At 46.8% G+C, this 20,291-nt stretch overlaps 2 protein-coding genes across 3 annotated transcripts in view; one reads left to right on the top strand and one right to left on the bottom strand.

The window, feature by feature from the left end:
* Positions 1–4,109: 4,109 nt before the first annotated feature.
* PDE12 (phosphodiesterase 12) lies at positions 4,110–9,689 on the bottom strand. Its single transcript, XM_080987529.1, has 3 exons — positions 8,222–9,689; positions 6,445–6,523; positions 4,110–5,275 (listed from the first exon to the last, which is right to left on the bottom strand). Exons 1-3 carry the CDS (start codon positions 9,512–9,514, stop codon positions 4,833–4,835), a joined length of 1,815 nt encoding a protein of 604 aa, XP_080843655.1. The 5' UTR covers positions 9,515–9,689; the 3' UTR covers positions 4,110–4,832.
* A 2,917-nt stretch (positions 9,690–12,606) lies between these two features.
* DNAH12 (dynein axonemal heavy chain 12) overlaps positions 12,607–20,291 on the top strand; it is a 102,009-nt gene continuing 94,324 nt past the window's right edge. For both annotated transcript variants that reach the window (XM_080996630.1, XM_080996629.1), the window contains exons 1-2: positions 12,607–13,036; positions 18,157–18,332. In XM_080996630.1, coding sequence (XP_080852756.1) covers positions 12,623–13,036; positions 18,157–18,332 — 590 coding nt within the window. In that variant the 5' untranslated portion in view covers positions 12,607–12,622. The remainder of the gene's footprint in view (positions 13,037–18,156; positions 18,333–20,291) is intronic.

Raw genomic sequence — 20,291 nt, 5'->3', positions numbered from 1 at the left:
TGGTATTTAGCAGGCATGTCCAACTCCCAAGAGACTGTGATCTACTCCCAGTATAAAAAAAACTGGCAGTGATCTACCCATTGTCATTGGAGGGAGGAGGAGCATGCGTGGGTGGATTGCCCAGAGTTGAGCTTTTTGGGGGGAGGATTGCCCAGAGTTGTTTAGCTTTTCCCCCATAACTTTTTGTACATGATAAGGATCCCAGTCTTCCAGGATCAGCTAGGGATCTACCGGTAGATCACGATGTACTGGTTGGACATCCCTGGTATATAGAGTTACAATAAGGGATTTTAAGTCCTCACCAGGCTGAGGGCACTTCATGCAGTATTTATGGGATAACTCATTATATAGGACAGGCACGGTTGCTTTTGAAATGTCTTGGATGTTCATATTTAATCTTTGTGGTCTAAACCACTGAGCCTAAGGCTTGCTGATTGGAAGGTTGGCGGTTCGAATCCCTGCGACAGGGTGAGCTCCCGTTGCTCGGTCCCTGCTCCTGCCAACCTAGCAGTTTGAAAGCACATCAAAGTGCAAGTAGATAAATATGTACCACTCCAGCGGGAAGGTAAATGCTGTTTCCGTGCACTGCTCTGGTTTGCCAGAACCGGCTTAGTCATGCTGGCCACATGACCCAGAAGCTGTACGCTGGTTCCCTCGGCCAATAAAGCGAGATGAGCGCCGCAACCCCAGTGTCGTCCATGACTAGACCTAACTGTCAGGGGTCCCTTTACCTTTATAAAGTGAAAATTAGTGTGCTTTGCAAGCGAAACTCTCAGAGCAACTTCATGCTTCTACACTCTAAGGTGTGCAACATTGACTGCTCTACACGTAGGACGGAAGTCTAAAGCAGCAGTAAGTGTGAAGGGAACCATTTATTTTTAACACATCTGAATCATGCACTTTCTCCAAACAATTAATTGAAGCATGTGTTGAATTGCCACCTTGCAGAAACCCTGTGAGGTAGCACATGCGTGAACAGAAATCTGAACCTGACATTTTGTGAAATACACAGCTTCTGCAGTTGTGTCTGGAATCTTGACACTCTGTTCTTTTTGTATCTCTGATAATTACAATCCGCCCTGTTGCTTCGGTCATAGGGCCAATTAATATTTACTTTGTGTTAGGTGCAGGGAACTTGCTCTCTAGACGTTGGATTACAGTTGCCATCCTTCTAGTTACAGGTAGGTAGCTATGTTCGTCTGCCATAGTCAGAAAGAAAAATAAAAAAATCCTTCCAGTAGCACCTTAGAGACCAACTAAGTTTGTTATTGGTATGAGCTTTTGTGTGCATGCACACCTCTTCAGATACACTGAAACAGAAGTCACCAGACCCTTACATATAGTGAGAGGGTGGGGAGGGGTATTACTCAGAAGGGTGGTGCGAATGGGTGATTGGCTGATAGGTGTGGTAAACCTGTTGACTGCAATTGGTCTTACAGGAAAAAGCAAAGGGTGAGATGGCTAAAAATAGCTTTATCATGTATAATGAGATAAGAATCCAATGTCTCTATTCAGACCATGTCTCTCCACGGTTTTAAGTTTGGTAAGTTGCAATTCAGCAACTTCTCTTTCCAGTCTATTTCTGAAATTCTTTGGTAATAAGAAAGCTACTTTGAGATCTCCTGGGAGATTGAAGTGTTCTCCTACTGGTTTCTCTGTCTTGTGATTCCTGATACCAGATTTATGTCCATTTATCCTTTGGCGTAGGGTTTGACCATCCTTGACAGGAGTTGGAGGCTAAAAGCTCGAGGTCTCCCCATACCTGTTCAATATAGTGTCTATATAGTATACCACTATATAGATCCACTATCACATCACCAGACATACCAGAATCCCCCACTCTTTTCTCCCACCGCCGCCACCACATTCTTTATAAAAGAATATAAAATGTGGCATTGTTACACAACACTCGGGTCAGTAATAGGCCAAATCAGGAATTCACAAGAGTTGGAGAAGATTGACAGTAAAGGTTAAAGGTTATATGCTGCTGGGCTTAGTAATTCTTCCATCCTATGTTAGAGGTTTGCAGTGTTTGGAAAATTCATGTTCTGAAGAGCAGCTTGAAACAAGTTGATTTACTACAGCCGTGCTAGAGGAGAAGCATAAATAAAACTGATCTACTGAAGTACGTGGTAGTGTAGGAAAGTATGTAGGAAATGTAGTGTAGGAAAGAATACAGCTGAAAGGTCAATGGCAAAGTAAGGTTTTGAAGCTTGTTGAATGTGGCAGAAGTAACACCAATTGGAGGGTGAATATTTCATGATGAAATTCACTAGACTCAGTGGCTGGATTAATAATACAAGAGTATGCCTATAATTTAGGTTATACCTATAATCATAGCATAGATTTGATAGATCTTAAGTATTGCCAGTTTATTTTTTACATATGAGGGGGTAACATAAAACGCATCAAATATGGGTTACCTTGTTCAAAGCTTGAAAACTATCCAGGATTCTCATTCTTAAAGGTTCTGGAATATAATGCTGCACCCAGGAATTTTGACTCTAAGATGGCAGACCCTCTCTGTTCCACCTCTTATATTTTTATATTTATATCACCTTTCATGGTATATAGTATAGCAGACAGTTTGTCATAGACTGAAATTTCTGTTATATGAAAATGGAAAATACAAAGTAAAGGTAGAAATAGGTAAGCAGCTGTTTGCTTCTATTTGCAAGAAGTATAAACAAGTATCCTTCCAGGTTTCTTCTGGTTGATCTAGCAAATCTTAATCCAGGAGCAGCTAATCTTTTTCCCTCCAGATGTTGGCAAACTAACTCTTATTGACCATGCTGGCTGGGGCTGATTAAATGCAATATCTGGATGGCCACAGGTTAGCTCCCCTCCTTGGACAAAAACATTTAGAGTGGTATTTCTGGCACTTATTCTTATTTAACACTCCTACCAATAGTATGCTGAAACCACAGACATTTAACTGCAGACACTTAAAATCAACCTGCAACAAGCGTAAAAGTGCTTTGGGGATTGATTGGCAATAACAAGCAAGGTCAAGGAGCAAAGACATGGACTGTTAAAAAATAATAAGGCACAGTTAAAGAGGGATTTAAAGAGGGAACAGAGTGGGTAACCTACACCTGATTAACAACAGACAGAGGTTAGGGAAACACTTGGATAAGTATGGATAAGTAAGGTGGTGAAGTCCATTCAGGCATTTTCCTGAACATGCAAGGCCCAACACAGATGGTTTAAGGGCCACACACACAAGCCCTGTCTCCAATATCACTGAGCTCTTTAAAGCATCACAGATACAGCACAAAGGAGGGCTTCTAAGCACTTGTAAGCATACAATGACCCAGTCTGCATGCAGCACTAAGGCAAACCATGCCAAAGCATGAATGTGTGCGGCTATTTGCAGGCTAAACCAGGGCTGCTTCACCTTTCCCATGGTCCTCCTACTGCACGTTACCAACAGGTGAGCCCTGGTTTGGCTTAGTGCAAGCCTAGGTAAGCCAAGAACAAACCTTGGTTACATCCTTTGTCTGGCATTAAAGCCCAGGTTCAGACAGACCATGGTTTAGCTCCAAGTAGTATGATAGCAGAACTGGGGGAAGATCAAATCAGTAGTGTTCTCTCTCTTCATCACTGTTATTAGCAGATAAATCTGTTATTTTTTCACATGTTCATGCAAGATTGTACACATTGGGGCTGCCCACATTTTGTCTTCAACAGTTCTTGGAGAGGCCACTATGCTCATACAGCTGAGCAAAGCAACAGACTCATTTAACAAGGTACAAACGTATCAGAACAGTATATATATGAAGGTTTATACAGTCCACTCCCTCTTTAAGGGCATTTGTGTTCCCATACTCATTTACCTGTTGCTTAAACTTGTGCTCTAGTCAACTTGTGACTACACTACTGCAACTTTCTCTTGTAGACTTTTCCTCCCATGTCACTTTTCCCAAATATATATCTAAATATATAATACGTATACAGATTTATCCTCTCACCCCAAAGCGGCCCTGTATCATACATAACATGACATTTTGAAGTGAATCGTTTCTATGCTGTGAAGCATGCATAACTGGAAATTCAGAACTTCATTGCATAGAGACACAGCCAACTAGAAAAATAAATCAATTGCAATATTAAGAGCAAATGAGACAAACTGTATTTTTCAAGTTCTGTTTACACTTCAGTACATTATCAAAAGACTTCAGAATCACTGTAGATTACCTTTTACATACTCGGGGGGGGGGGAATCAACACTTTCACATATACTCATGATTTTTATTTATTTATGCACAATTATTTTGGTTTACATGGACAGCCCCCCCCCCCAACAATGCCTGAGAGCAGGTAATTGTGTCAGATCATTTTTGGAATGCTAACTTTTGATATGGACATTTGTGTTGGGTCAACATAAGTGTATTCAATTTTGGCAGCTTGTCAAGGAATATCTTTTCAAAAGGCAACAGCAATATATTGACAGGGCATACTACTTGCTGAGAATACCAAAACCCTTCTAGTTGTTCCAATTCTTATATAAATTCAGTTTAAACAAAATACCCTTAATCAAAAACCATATGCAAAGGAAACAAGATAATTTAACTTTAAAAGAAGCATTAAACATTGGTTGCTTTCCTTATTAGTGTAAAAAAGGGGGAGTATTTGCCATAAGAACATTCTGGTTATGACAAGTTACAGAGAGATGAAAATCTGGTTTAACATTCCTAATAGGCATATAAACACTTTTTATCCAATTATCTTTTGTAAAAGCTGGTAGCCAAGCCAGGATTCAAGTTGAATTCTCCTAAGTAGCCCAAATTTCTTGCTTAAGAGAAAGGAACGGATACCAACTTTTTTTTAGTCTACTTCCACTTTAAGTCACATATTAGTGCTATATGATCTGAAGGGTGTGAAACGCTTGGTAAGGCCTGATGAGTGGTTACTTCTTCATGACTTGGCAGTGGAATTACTTGTTCAACCTCTAAAGCATTTGCATCAATGAAAATGTAGTCCAAACATCCATGAAAGCCTCCAACGTAATTAGTATAAGCTGGTTCTCCACAAGCACTTTTCAGTCTGAATGGATGGGCTAAAGACATTGTGCACCGCTGCTCTTCTCCATTTGAGCCCCAATCCTCATGCTCTTCAGCAATGCTGCCACAACTGATGAAACTATATGCTCCACTGGATGGTGTGCTATTAAAATCCCCACAGAATATGACAGGAGTAGAAGGATATATGTCATGTGTTACATGCCTAATATGAGACAATGCTATTGCAGCTTGGATTAGACGGATGTTCCCACCTAAGGACAAAATAAAAATAAGGACCTATTTTTAACATTCAGGCTTAAAGTCATTTCAACCAATAAGACTTAAAATTCAGCTTAAGTCGTTCAACATCCACCCCAAACCGTCCAAGGAATTTTTATCACCACTTACAAGTACAAGCCATTTCAAAAAAGCCAAGTCCTAGTTTAGCTGAGAAATCTTAAGCACTAACACACACACACACACACACACACACACACCCCCAAAAATAGTATTTAACCCCATCCATGCTTAACAACAGCTCTTCTGCCTCACATAGTTACAAATCACAAGGGTGTGTCAGGAGTTACTTTGGTTCTTGAACTTAATCTGTTCTGGGAGTCCGTTCAACTCCTGAAACCGTTCAGAAACCAAGGCGCAGCTTCCATTTGGCTGCAAGAGCTTCCCGTACTCAGTCAGAAGCCACATGGGACGTTCGGCTTCCGAAAAACGTTTGCAAACCGGAACACTTACTTCCGGGTTTGTGGCGTTCGGGAGCAGATTTGTTTGACAACTAAGCCATTTGGGAACCAAGGTACCACTGTATTTCTTTTCCTTTGGAATTACACACATTTGTCCAGCTATTAGGCTAGGAAGCATTTTCCTTATTGAGACTACTCAGGATGTCAGTTCAGTCAACAGCTCTCATGGAAGGATTCACACACTGCATATATATTACTACTTGATAACCCCAAGACTTGCTTTATGTGGAGCTGCCCGTGCATCTGAGCTGGAAATTGCAACTAATGCAGCAGCTGTTCACAGGAGAGTGTTGCACTGGTTGCCAGTTTGCTACTGGGCTAGAGTCAAGGTTCTTGAGCTAGTTCACAAAGCCCTAAATAACTTGGGCTCTTAGAACTGTGACCACTGAGATCCTCTGATTGGATCCTTCTGGTGGTTCCCCACATCAGGAATCATTCCTGCCTACTTTTATACATCTCCAGAAAAATATGATATTCAGACAGGTCTTTGAAACATGGATTCTACCCCACCCCCCAGCTTTTACTGATGGCATTGTAATTTTGTTTGTTGTTTAACACATGCTGTATTTTTTATGAAAATGTGGACTAGAAATACTGAAATACATAAATATACTGAATTTATAACCCACCCCAGGGCCCAAAATATACCCTAGAACGGTTCATAGTATTGTTAACAGAATTACCTTTTGGGTGCCAGTATAGGTGGGTGTTGGCAACACAAATCTTTCTGGAAGAATCGTTTGTTGACTGAAGAACAGAAACCTACAAGGAACATGGAAATTACGGTAAGCCAGAAAGTACTGTAAGCTGGCAACGTGCATCTATATTGTGTGCATTCAGCTTTACACATGTGGCGATAGATGGATGCATAGATAGATAGCAGGTGGAAAGGGGGCAGGCTTCCAGGAAAAATGACTTGGGCAACTTCATCCACCATTGAACCCAATGGATTTTTACTACAGTATACATGATTTTCGCTTTGGGTGTGAACCCTGGCACATAACTCCTGCATAGGTTGCAGGCTTACTGTATTTTAAAACTGACTTCTTATAACAATTCTGTGCTAGTAAAGCTACCGGCCTAAAATAATAGATGTGATGTGCGGGTCTCTCATTCACCCCACCCCCACTGTCAACCAGCTGGACTGAACTAAGCTTACTCTGTTCCCCTTTCTTTATATCCTGGCATCCATTTCCAAGCCATGTTCTGTTACAAGTAGTGTTTGAATGCGCCATTGTTCTAGGCGCATTTTGCGACTGGGAATTTCATTAGCAGCAGCAGTTTCTGAGCTCTGGGCGCAGTACCACAACTAAGATTCCAGATTAAAACAGCAGAGTGGAAGGAAAGGAGGACCTTTTTCTGCCTCCCCACTTCTGGCTACTCTTTGAAGACTGGAGAAGAGACCCTCTTAAGAATATTAGGGGAGTGGGCAGAGGAAGGCCTAGACCATGTGAAAAATCAACGTAATATTTTAGCCGCAGTTCATTCATTTTCAGCACTGTATTCTTGTTATAAAAAAGTGCACCCAGACATTCTGTTGTTGCACCCATAACCTAGGTTTAAGGTACCATTTAATTCCTAGTTTTCATATTTCAGTTTCTAACACTGCTTACAAGTATTAAGTGGAACTCCATTTGGAATTGCTAGCTGTAACTCCTTCATTTGACATCAAAGTTGTAGAGCAGGAATAGGGAACCCTCTGGCCCTTGACCCTGAGGTTGCTGAACTACAACTCCCAACATTCCTGACCGTTTGGCTCTGCTGGCTGAGTGGATGGAGTTGGAGTCCAACAGCATGTGGAGGGCTACAGGTTCCCTACTTCTGCTCTAGAGGAAAAGAGGCACTTACAGACAACAATGCAATGTCTGCTTGGGGATTTAGGATACATGACTGATGGTCTATTTCTAATGGGGTGTTTTTTTTAAAAAAAAAGTTCTGCTCAAACCTAGCTATAGACCAGGGGTGGGGAACTTTCTATTCCCTTATGGGCAACCATATGGAGGCTGAATGCCTGAGATGGGCTGGGCAAGAAGTAAAAGAAAGTAGCCAGAGCAATGGATGTGACTCTTACTATTATGCATTTTTGACACACACAAGAATCAAAGGTTTCCATATCCCCTCCCCCAACATAGAAATCTCCATTCAAGGCAAGCAAGAGGCATTGCTACAATTCAGACACATTCCAGCAAGACAAAAGGACCTGAAGAGGGCCTGGAACAGGACCACTGAGGTGTGTGGCCTGGGAAGAGTATTGAGGGGAGAGCAGTTGGCCCCAAAGCAGTGGGATGTAAAGGGAAGCAGCCTGGTGAACCTTTAAGGGAGAGACAGCTTTGAAAAAGGCGTACCTATTCAATTTCTGCATGAAAAGCACAGGAAGCCTGCCTTTCTCTGGATCTGGTCCCCTTACTTAGTTTAGAGCAAACTTCCAGTTCCCTATCCCCCTCTCCCTTAAACTTCTACCTGCAACACAGAGGACCGCTGGTGCACTTTTTCCTGCACCTCCGGATAGGGGGCCAGCTTGTCTCGCAGTTCTTTGTGCAGGGGATCCTCGAGGAGCGCCTGGTTCAAGGCGATGTCGTGCTGGCTGAGGAGGCTGAACTTGTCCCTTCGGTAGAAAGTGGCCAGGCCCTCGTGCTGCTTCTCTTTGATCTTGAAGAGGCCCTCCAGGCCGAAGGCGTCCAGCGCGGGGCCCAGGCTGTCGGCGAAGACGGACTTGTCCACCTCCTGCAGGCAGATGATGTCGGCGCTGTAGCCGGCCAGCTCCTTCTTCAGCAGGTTCTGCCGGTAGTCGAGCTCCAGCGAGTAGGGCGCGCAGTACGGGTACAGCACGGTCCGCGAGAGCTCCGTCTGCGCGTAGACGTCGGCCAGGACGTTGTAGGTGACGGTGCGGATGAGGCCCGGCCCGGTCACTTTCTTGGTGTAGAGGTGGCGCGCGTCGAAAGTGCAGGCGCCCGGCCCGGCCTCCACGGGGCCGCTGCTCTCCACCTCGCGGGGCAGCCCGTAGCGCCGCTGCCCGTTGCCCGGCGTGCAGACCAGCTTGAGGCGCAGCCCGATGTGCGCGTTGCTGGGCGTGAAGACCCGCTCCGCGCCGCCCGGAGCTTCCACCCAGCCGCCCGGAGCTTCCCCTCCGGCAGCAGCGGCAGCCGCTGTCCCCACGGCCGGCTCGGCCTTCTGCTCCTGGTACCAGCGGAAGAGGCAGTCGCGGGGCGAGCCGAACTCGGCGCGCAGCTTGGGGCAGACGGGGAAGCCGGCCAGCAGCGAGCGCGGCAGCTGCAGCTCCGTCAGCGCCGGCGGGTTGCGCTCCACGCGGTAGCGGGCCTCTCCGATCTGCAGCACGGCGCCGTCCTGCCAGGCCTCGGCGTTGGGCACGTCCTCGGCCACGGCCTCGCCGTCCTGGGAGAAGAGGCAGACGGCGGGCGGCGGCGGCGGCGGCACGGCAGCCTCGGCCTCGGCCCGCGCCTTCTTGCTCTTCTTGGCCGCCTTGGCGTGGCCTTTGCCGGCGTTGTTGGCGATGCGCGCCAGCGCCCGGCCCAGCGGCTCCGCCTGGTCGCGCTGCATGTGCCGGGCGCTGCCGTCGCCCAGCACGAAGGACACGCTCAGCTTAGGCTCGGCCGGCACGCAGCGCACCACGGCCCGCTCCATGGCGGGCAGCGCGCCGCTGGCGGAGCCCGAACCGCTCGGCCGCGGCTGCGGCGGCCGCCGCCTCCTCAAGCCGGGAAGGGCTCTCAGCGTGCCGCGGAGCAGGCGCCACATGAACTCGCAGCCGCCACGCGAGCACCATTCGCGCCGCTCTGCCCTGCGCCTCCCGGCCTCGCTCTCCGGCTCTCCTCCGTTGCCAGGCAGGACTCAGCCACTTTGGCTGCCCCGCCCCGCAAGGGACGATGGGAAAAGCCGGGGCGAGAGGCGAGGAGGGCCGGAGCAGGAAACGCGAGGCCTGCTGGGAAATTGTGTCCACGCCTCCCTTAAAAGGGGGCGGGGCCGGGAGCGTGGAGGGAGATGAACCCGGAAGTTGGAAACCTGTGAATCTATCAATAAATCTTAATGCGGGGGTTGGAGTAGAACAAGCTGGAAGTGCCTGGTCGTTATGTCCCAGATCGCATCTTACGTATTTCGCAATTATATTGAAGAAGGCTGGACTTGCAACAGAACGCTGCAGCCGTTTTTTATCAGCCGACGCTCCATGCTAGCTGAGCATGCCCTTTTTTGCGGGGGGGGTGTGTCCTCCCATTTAAGGGATTTTTGTCTCATTTTTGTTATGTTACATTTCTTGGGGCTCCTGCCTCCAGCCCTGCTAAGACTTACCGCTTTGTGTGTGGTGGTAGTTCTCTATTAGTACAGTATATGCAGGTCGGATGTACAGTCAAATGTAGCCGTGTGCAGCGTTCAGGCTTCTCTCAAGCCTGCTGACACTACCCTTTTGTCCGTGGGTTGTGTCATTTTGGCTACCTAAGGAATGAGACAACCTGAACATCTGAACCAGAGCGAATGGGGGAACATTTCAACTTCCCAGAACATGGTTAAGGGGCCTTAGAATGGCTATCCTGCGGGGGGGGGGGGTTCCATTACATTACTGTACAGCTTTACATTGCAATACATAAAGAGTTTCAGTGGGTTAAATTGAGAAATAGTTCTTGCGTGACTTAGAAATGCCTGGATGTTATCAACTGTTTTGTGAATTAGAATACAGGAGTAGAATTGGTTCTGGTCCATGGGGTCATGAAGAGTCGAACACGACTAAACAACTAAACAACAACAATAGAATTGTAGATTTGGAAGGGACCACCAGGGTCATCCAGTCCAACCCCTTGCAATGCAGGAATCTCTTGCCCAACGTGGGGCTCGAACCACAACCCTAAGAGTCCCATGCTCTACCAACTGTTAATTATGTAATTAGCAGTGTCTGTACTTTTCTGAACTTTATTTCCTCTCACCCCCAGCAGTGTAGCAAGGTGCCCAGGGCTTGCATGTGACCCTTGAGTGCCTGCACTGCCCACAGGTGTGGGGCGCCCTTCCTGGGTGTTTTCCTGGCACTGTGCCCTGCGCTGCTTTTTCCAGCAGCGCTTGGGCTGCTGGAGGGTGGCCATGGCTGAGTGGGAGGCGACAGATGGGGCCCACAGTTGGGCCACCCTCTGGAAGCTGCTGCCCAGTGCGGACCACCATTAACTACAATACTGCTCACCTCACTGTTTATTTATTTTGATTTATTTAACCAGATATAATACATTGCTCAATCAAAAAACCCAAAAGTTTTATATAAAATGTTAATTTAAAAATACTGATAAAATCAGTGGACTTTAAGAACAAGCAGATATAATAAAATTATCAAAATATAGATAAAATCAACCATTTTCTTGGTAGACTTACCTAAACAAATGTGATTTTAGCAGATATGAACAACAATAGAATGAAGTGGCCCCCGTAGTAAGAATCGGCATACGATTTCCCTCCTCACAACCATTCATGACTCAAGATAGTAATTCATACGGATAGAAGTAGACTAGTCCATGAAAGATTATGCCCTCACCAATGTGTTTGTCTTTATGGTGCCATAATACTCTTCTTTTTGCCTCAGGTTAACATGACTACCATTCTGGCCTCCTCTGTTGGATTGGACCAAAGGCCTATATAGCTCAGCCTTAAGGTACCACAGTCTCCCACCAGATCCCTACTGGAAGCCAACAAGCACTGAAATAAAATAATAGACAAAAGGAGAAGGGGCCCCACTAATCTGTTTTAGAATGCTGTTGAAAAGGCCTTCTCTTTCATTCCCACCCACTACATCTCTGTTGACAGGGGAACAAGAAGGGTATCAGAAACTGAGCAAAGGTCATGAGCAGTTTCATGAGAGATTGGGGAAGGTAGTTCTTGATATGCACTGATTCAACACCAGCTTGAGACAGTGCCTTGGGTTTAGCTTGAAAACAAACTGGAAATGAATTAAACTGATTCACAAACAGCACAATATGATATTTCCTGCTAAGCCCAGAAAAAAAACTCCAGCCACACCGTTCTGAAGTGGTTAAAGCTGTGGACTGTCTTCAAGGACAGCACCATCTAAAGTGCATTACAGTAATCCAGCTTGGAAGCGATTGAGGTAGCAATCCTATTTATACACCTGGCTCCTACATTTGAGGAGACATGTATGATTCTACTGCAAAGTTTGGATGCAGGCCTATCAGTTCATTCGAACAGTTTGCAGCGAACCTCCACAGTTCTGCATGTCAGAAATGTTGTGTGGCACTGGGCCATATGATAGAAGCAGTGTTTTTTTATTAAATCCTATGACAAACAGCATTCTGTAACCTGTATATAAAGTACTTGTACAAAATATGAAAAAGCATGATCCAGGGCAGAAAACATTGTGTGTGTGCCATCCAAGGTGATCGTGAAAGTCGCTGTAGTTCAGCGGCAAAGCACACACCTTGCACGCATAAAGTCCTGGGTTCAGACCCTGGCATCTGCCAGTAGGGTTTGGGAAAGGCTGAAGCTCTACGTGGCCACTGCCCACAGTATAAGGCACCTTGCTATGTTCCTATGAAGACTTGGCTTCCCTCTGATTTGAACCAGCATCTCTGATAGCACGTGAAGCTATACCAAGTCTACCTCTGAGCAGGTGTAGGGTGCATTTCCTATACACTATGAAGTAAATGCAGGCACTCGGGCGGTTGAAGGATTGGTTTTGGGGCCAAAGCAGCATGGCTGAGCCTAGCCACCGCTTTTATCGGGCATAGGCAAACTTGGCCCGCCGGGTTTTTATTTTTTTTTTAAGACTACAATTCCCATCATCCTTGACCACTGGTCCTGTTAGCTAGGGATGATGGGAGTTGTAGTCCCAAAAAATCTAAAGGGCCGAGTTTGCCTATGCCTGTCTTTTATCATAATTGCGATTGTGATTATAAAGGGAGCGTCAACAGCTCGCTTCAGCAAACCACGTCGTCTTCCAGCGCCCCTTTCTCCGGCAGCTCCGCTCCGCCTCCGGCTCCCTCTGTCGGGAGCCTTCCCTTGCTGCGCCCTGCGGGCTCCATTAGTCAGAGCCGGATTCCAGCGCCCGCTCGCGAAGGAGCCTGGGGGAAATGGCCGGCCTCCTGTCGCCATAGCAACCCAGGCGTTGTTGACAACGCGCTGCTGCTGCCGCCGGCGACGAACCGCGAAGCGTGTGTGGAGCTCGGCGTCGCCGCAGCTCAAGCCCGTTCCTGTCTCCCCCAAAAAGGGCAGCAGACCCTCCGCCGCCCGCCAAACTTTCGCCCTTCTTGCGGGGCTCCAGCGCTGAGAAAGGTAAGCAGCCGGGAGGCGAGCAGGGCCGGAAGTCAGACCGGCAGTTCTTTATGGGCCAGGAGGCGGGGAGCGTTGGCACCACCAGCAAGTTGTTTTGTCTTGTTTTGTTTTGTTTTGTTTTACATTTGCGTAGTGCCCTTCATCTGTCCATCTCAGGGCAACTCACATAAAAAGCATAAAAAGACAAGATAAAAATTCAAAATACATAATAAAAACAAGAACAGAACGAAACAAGAACCTCCTCTTATAAAACACCCTCCTGGGTTTCATAAAACGAGATGAGCTGCTTAAAAGCAACATTCATTTACCTCCAGGACTTGAAAAGTGACTGGACTTACATTGGTCTATCTGGCAAGCTTAGCGCTGCTTAAAGTGACTTGTTCTCCAGGATTGCAGATGGGAGCCTTTCCAAACCCTACATAAATATACTAGCGGTTGACCTTCAGTGAGCTACAAGATACTACCCAATCTTATGCATGGTTTCTGCTTGGAAGTAAGTTCCACTAAACCTGCAATCCTGTGCATGCTTACTTCAGAGTAAGCCACATTGAATACAGATGAATTTACTTGCAAATAAATACATATAAAATTGGGCTTGTAAACAAGCCATTGGGAAAGGACAGTTCTATCCACATCAAGCTCAGCTCCCTCATATTACATTAGTTGGCACAAGATTTCAGTCCTAAATGCACAGTGCCATTTTATGCATGCTTACCTGGGAGTAAGCACTGTTGAACAGAAAATCACACTGCCATCTAGCAGAACTATTCTGAAAAGTGAAGGGCTCTTGTCATTAGCCCCAGTCAATGGCAGACTGAATCGCTTGCACACAAGTATGCAAGGCACTTTGAGGATAAAATTGCTTACCTCTGTGCTGAGATGGACTCTAGAGTAAATATAACAAGTCCAGGGAAGGTGTACATTTTGCTGGCTGGTCCAGTTTTATAGGCTCAGTTTCAGCTTTTGGATCCTGAGCATGTGGACAAAACACAGAGTGGTATGGAGTAACATGTTCTCTCTGGACCCTTTTCCTATGTGACTTGTGTGAACAAGCCAAAAGAGGTTGCCTGAATGGGTCTGATGTGTGATGAATGCATTGCTGAAGGAGGCAGTGGTGCAACCACTGCTTTAAAAACCCAGATTAGACCTGGAGGTTTGCAACAACAACTGCCTGGTTGCAAGTATCCCCTTCTTAGGAAAAGTGGTCAAGCGGGTGGTGGCAGTGCATCTCCAGGCAGAAGCGTAGCTGGGGGGGCAGGGGGTGGAGGGCACTGAGCCCCACACTGTGGGGGTAGCACTGATTGTGGGGCCTGCAGCGCACCTGAGCCACGCAACTCTCCTGGGAGTGACGTGGTGGCTTGGGCACCTGCAGGCTCTGCTCTGCTCGAAATGGCAGTGTGGGGCTTGCGTTCGCCTGCCGCCTGCCCCTCAGCCACCCTACAGCTGAGGGGGAGGGGAAGGACAGACTCCTTGGAAGCTCCATGTAGTGCATCCTGTCCCAGCTTGCCCCACCCTGTGGGCGGCTTGCCCCACCCCAGGAATCAGGACATGCACCACCCTGGGCACTCGAGCGGCTGGCTACGCCGCTGTCTCCAGGTACTCCAGGAAACAGTTTATGTAGCTCAATTCCATTCTGCGTTCAGGCCTGGTTTGGGAGAAGAATCAGCCTTGGTTGCTCTGATGGATGATCTTTATTGGGAAAGAAATGTTCCTGTTGGTTCCCCTCGATCTCTCAGCTGGAATTGATTGATTGGTTTGACGTGACCCCCGCTAATTGATTTGCGATCCCCAATTAGCTCTTTATGGCCGCCCGGCACGCTTCCACTCAGCGCCTCTGCTCCGAGCTCTCAGTCACGCCTCAGCAGAGTTAACACAGCGTCGAAACTGTCACGTAGCTTCACTTAGCTTCAGACAAACACACACAGAGTCCAGGTTTGTCCATTTCAGTTTCTTTATTCCGACATTCCCCAGGGAATCCCTGGGCTCACCGCAGCCATGACAAACTGCGACTTTCCTCCCTCAAAGACCAGAGAGGAACAGACAAACTCCTCCCAAACTCCTCCCAGCTTCTAAAGCTGACGTCAGAATGTTGAGGCATCATGGGAACTTCTTAACCTGTTAAGTTCCAAACCCCATACCCCCTCTTGCCGAAAATTCTGACAAGACCTTTTTTAGTTCAACACCTTCCCCTTTGCCTTATGCCACTTCCCGGCATCTTTCCCAGGCACCTGTTGAACCCCTTCAACACTCCCAGAATCACACTGTGCGACACTTTTCCACGCACTTGTGACCTGATACCCTACTGACCCATTTGGGCCAGCAGTTGTGTCTTCTCCGTCAGATCCTTCCCCCTCTGACTTGACACCCTGTTTGTGAGCTTTCTCCATTACGCTAACCGGAGATGAAGCCTCACACCTGGACACTCCTTTCACAACCTTTGGAGACGCCCAGACCTGCCCTGAACCCTGATCTTGGACCTGGTCCCCATCACCGGGTTCTGAACCCTGATCCTGGACCTGGTCCCTATCACCGGGATCAGCCTCTGGCTCCCTTTCCTCCTCAGAATCAGACAGACATTCTGAGAGAAAATCAGGACCATCCCTGAGTCTTGAACACCCATCCTGTTCCCAGAACTCAGCCTGCTTACTGACCAGCAGCTTGGTTTGATCACCCTCTGGGTATGCAAACTTCCACCCATTGGTTGCAGGATCATATCCGCAGAAGATCATTTCCTGAACCTTTGGACCACCTGCCTCAAAGAGCTCAAAGGGCTCTTTGGCTACCCTCCCAAACCCGGGAAAACCATGTACCTGTGCACCCTTGCATGCCCTGCACCCTAGGGACCTCCCACATTTCCGGAGTTTGTACCCTTTTGTGCACCTGTGCAGCTTTTGCACATGACTGGGAACCTTAGCACACTGCGCCTGTGCTTTTCCAGCATTCCCACCACCCTCCAGAGGTGACTCCAGAACAAAGAGATTGTTCTGCCCCCTTTTCACGTTGGCCACTTGTTTCCCCCCTCTGAAAATGGAACAGGTGTCATTTTCAAAGCAAATTTTGTATCCCTGCTTCATTAGAGCTGATACAGATAACAAACAACAATTCAGTCCCGGCACAACGTAGACCTCTAGCTCCTCCTGTAAAGGAGAAAAAGACATGTTAGCCACAGCAGAAACCGACTTTCTCATTCCGTCTGCTAACATCACAGTTGTTCCTGTTGAAACAGCCCTGCAGTTCCGCATTTCGCCAGCAGGCTTGCTTAGGTGATGACCAATAGTAGTATCCAAAACCCAGCGTGTCACCGTGTCCTGGCTGGAGTTGTTCTTCACAGTTGCCATAGAAGCAGTGATAAGAAAACAACCCTCCCCAGCGTCTGAACCACGTCTTTCCCTTGCGTTCCCACGCTGGCCTCCTCTCCGAGACTGATTCCCATGGGAACTCAGCTGGTTGACCTTGGGACCTTCCTGCCCAGCTGTCTCCGCTCTCCATGGGCAGCACGTAGCAAGCGTCGCGTCAAATTGCACACATAGCAACGACGAACTCCAGTGGAAAAACACTGCCCGGGGCTCCTCCCAGCTAGCCTCCTTCTCCTTCTTCCGGAAAAGCACTCCTTGCCAGCTCCGCCCCCTCTGAACCGCCATTTCATTCCAGCAGGTACAGTGGAAAACTTTTTAAAGTGGCCTTTGGAATCCTTCGCCCCCCCGACCTGCTCACCAGCACTCCTTGAGGCTAAAACATCAGGAACAGGGGCACCAGCCATCTCTAGGCTTTTCTCAATACTTTCTCCAGGGCTCTGGCCTCCTGCTGAAGCTTCACAGCAAACGCAGCACATCCCCAGACAGCCCTTGCTCAACTTCTTAGAGTGAGCCTTTGAAACGCAATGTCCTCCAAGACCTGGCTGCCTGCCATTGTCTTCCGTTCTCCCAAGGGGCCCAAGCTTACTTACAATCAGTTTCAGCTTCTCCGGCTCTCCCTTCTCCGTGGAGAAACGATTTTCCAGCTGCTCTCTTAGCTCCGCAGCTACTCCTTTGCCTCCTAGCAACAGGCAAAAATCTCACCACCTCCTGCCGCAACTTCAAACGCATTCCGGCACTTCCGTTGCTCTGAACCGCAACTTCAAAGCGTTCCTGTGACAGTTTTACGATCGGTGATTATGGGCCCATAACCTGTGGAATTGATTGATTGGTTTGACGTGACCCCCGCTAATTGATTTGCGATCCCCAATTAGCTCTTTATGGCCGCCCGGCACGCTTCCACTCAGCGCCTCTGCTCCGAGCTCTCAGTCACGCCTCAGCAGAGTTAACACAGCGTCGAAACTGTCACGTAGCTTCACTTAGCTTCAGACAAACACACACAGAGTCCAGGTTTGTCCATTTCAGTTTCTTTATTCCGACATTCCCCAGGGAATCCCTGGGCTCACCGCAGCCATGACAAACTGCGACTTTCCTCCCTCAAAGACCAGAGAGGAACAGACAAACTCCTCCCAAACTCCTCCCAGCTTCTAAAGCTGACGTCAGAATGTTGAGGCATCATGGGAACTTCTTAACCTGTTAAGTTCCAAACCCCATACTTTTGATACCATCAGCCATGGTATCTGTGAGTAGGGAGCTGTGACACAAGAGTGCTGTACTCTGCTACAGGGTCACTGACACAAAGTGACATTCGGTGATACCTACTTGACCCCTTAGGGTCTTTTGGTCTGTGGAGTACCATGGGGTTCTATTTTGTCTCCAATGCTGTTTAACATTTCTATGAAGCCATTGGGAGTGGTCATTAGAGATTTCTGAGATGTCATCAGTATGTAGATGATACTCAGCCCTGTATCTCTGTACCCATTGAATCAGGTAAGTCTGTGCAGCTGTTGGACCAGTGCTTGGATGCAGGGTGTGGAGTGGGTGCTGGATAAATTAAAATGGAATCCAGAAAAGATAGGGTCCTGTGGGTAGGTAGTTCCAAGGTCCAGGAGTTGGGGATGTTGGCAGTTCTGGATCCAGTTGCATTCCAGAGGTGCAGAGGAACAGGTACATAAACTGCAGGTGCTCTTAGAGCCATCATCAGAATTGGATGCTCAAATGCAAGTGCAGTTTAATCATATGAACATTATTTCCTTGTTATTTTAGATGTCAGCTCCAGGAAAATCTTCACGCTCCCCTGATGATGACGACGACGATGCGTGGAATGTTCAGCTGCCACCTATAGCTTTGCCCTCCACATCCCAGGGTTTGACAGAAAAACAAAAAAAACTAATGCGATACCGAAGAGTCAAGGAACAGCAGAAGATGCTTAATCAGATCATGTAATATTCCTGTCTCTTTTTCTTATGTATTATATGTGGTATTGTCAGTCTAAGACATAAGCAGACTCACCTCCAGTGACAAGCAGTCCCTCCCCCAGCATCAGATTATACAGCGTGAGCATCTGCAGAGAGATGGCCTTAGCGCATAGAGTTGTAAGTGTGAAGGCCCCTTTCATGCAAAAGTTTGTGCTGTATACATGGACATCGAGGGGAGGAGTTACTTAGTGCAGGGGGGTGCTACTGCTTGTGACCCTGTTCCCCTCTTGTGTGTGGGTATAGTACACATGGGTCTAGTACCTGAACAGAGCTATTATGAAAAGACAAGAGTTCTCACATCACTCACTGTATCTTTTATCAAGTGGCAAGTTCTATGCGATGAGGATGGCTCCCATCCGTGCCTTGAACTTCTCTGCTGCTAGGAGGATGCTAACATTTCAACCAGACACTGGTGCTCTGCTTCTAACTGCTGCTAGCCATGCAGACATTGGCAGTTGAAAATGTGTATATCCACATTGTGAAAAGCTTTACTTGCTGATTTTTGTACATCATGACTCAATTTAATATTTCTATCCCGCTTTTCCAACAACAAATGTGCTCAAAGCAGTTCACAATAATCACAAACACATTTAAAAAAGACATTGTGGTAACTATACTATCAAACACAATAACATATAAATAAAGCAAGCAACTTTATTTAATGATAAAAGCAAAAGAACAGACCAGGACAATTTTTATTTCCTGATCAGTTGGCAGTGTTACCAACCAGCCAGTTATGCTGCTTGGAGCAGCTTCACATTGTTACCAGTACAACAGTCATCAACCCACACTTCATACTGCTAGTATGATATCTTCAAATCATTTGTGCCTAGATCACCTTCATATTGGACTACTGTAATTCACTCTGCATGCTGTGCCAAGCCATTATTGCCATATCTGATGGGGTCAGCAAACTTTTTCAGCAGGGGGCCGGTCCACTGTCCCTCAGACCTTGGGGGTCGGACTGTATTTTTTTGGGGGTGTGTGTGAATGAACGAGTACCTATGCCCCACAAATAACCTAGAGATGCATTTTAAATAAAAGGACACATTCTACTCATGTAAAAACACGCTGATTCCCAGACTATCCGCAGGCCAGATTTAGAAGGCAGTTGGGCCAGATCCGGCCCCTGGGCCTTAGTTTGCCTACCCATGGATTAGATGATCCGCCTTGCCCTGAAAAAAACCCTCCCCCTGATTCCGTATAAGATTAGGACTTGTGAAAATTTGTTGTCTGTTGAACATCAAGAGTGATCTTTGTTCTTTACAATTTAAAGATTCTAATTTAAAACTTTCTAGTGTAGGTTATTTAGAGAATAGACTCTTTGTTTAGTTTTATTCTTTGCTAACTTCCCCCTTGTTCCTTATTTCTCCATCCTTAACCTCAGTAAAGCTTCTTAATCTGATATTTTGAAATCAGTAACTGGGGAGTTACTTGGTAGCTGTCTCTTCCAAGATTGAAAATTCACCAGCAGCTCTTGGAGTTTTGTTTTGTTTTTTTGCTCAGGAGGCAGAGTAGATTGAGAGGTGATGGCAGATGTGTAAGCTGGAGTGTTACAGCTTGGTATTGCCTTCAAGCCAGTTGAGCATATTTGTAGCACCATCCCCATGCATGCATTCCCCATGCATTTGGTTCAACATCTGAGTGCCTTCTTCATGTGCTACCAATAACTGAAGTGCAGTTGCTATACAATAGAAGCATGGCATTTTTAGTAGTGGTGTCAGATTTATGGAGTGTCCTTCAGGAATGCACACCTCCCCCAAACCTCAGGGAAAATAAGTATCATTTTACTACTTTGTAGTTTGATATTTCTTATTCTGGTGATTTGTTTGTTTGTTATTTAGTAAGTAAGTAAGTAAGTAAGTAAGTATACCACCCTTCATCCAAGGATCACAGGGCAGTTTACAGTATAAAAACCTCAAA

Source organism: Podarcis pityusensis (assembly GCF_964106645.2).
Source record: "Podarcis pityusensis genome assembly, chromosome: 2".
Taxonomy (NCBI): Eukaryota; Metazoa; Chordata; class Lepidosauria; order Squamata; family Lacertidae; genus Podarcis; species Podarcis pityusensis.
Note: the sequence above shows the minus strand (reverse complement) of the source record. Positions and strands in the feature narration are given on the sequence as shown.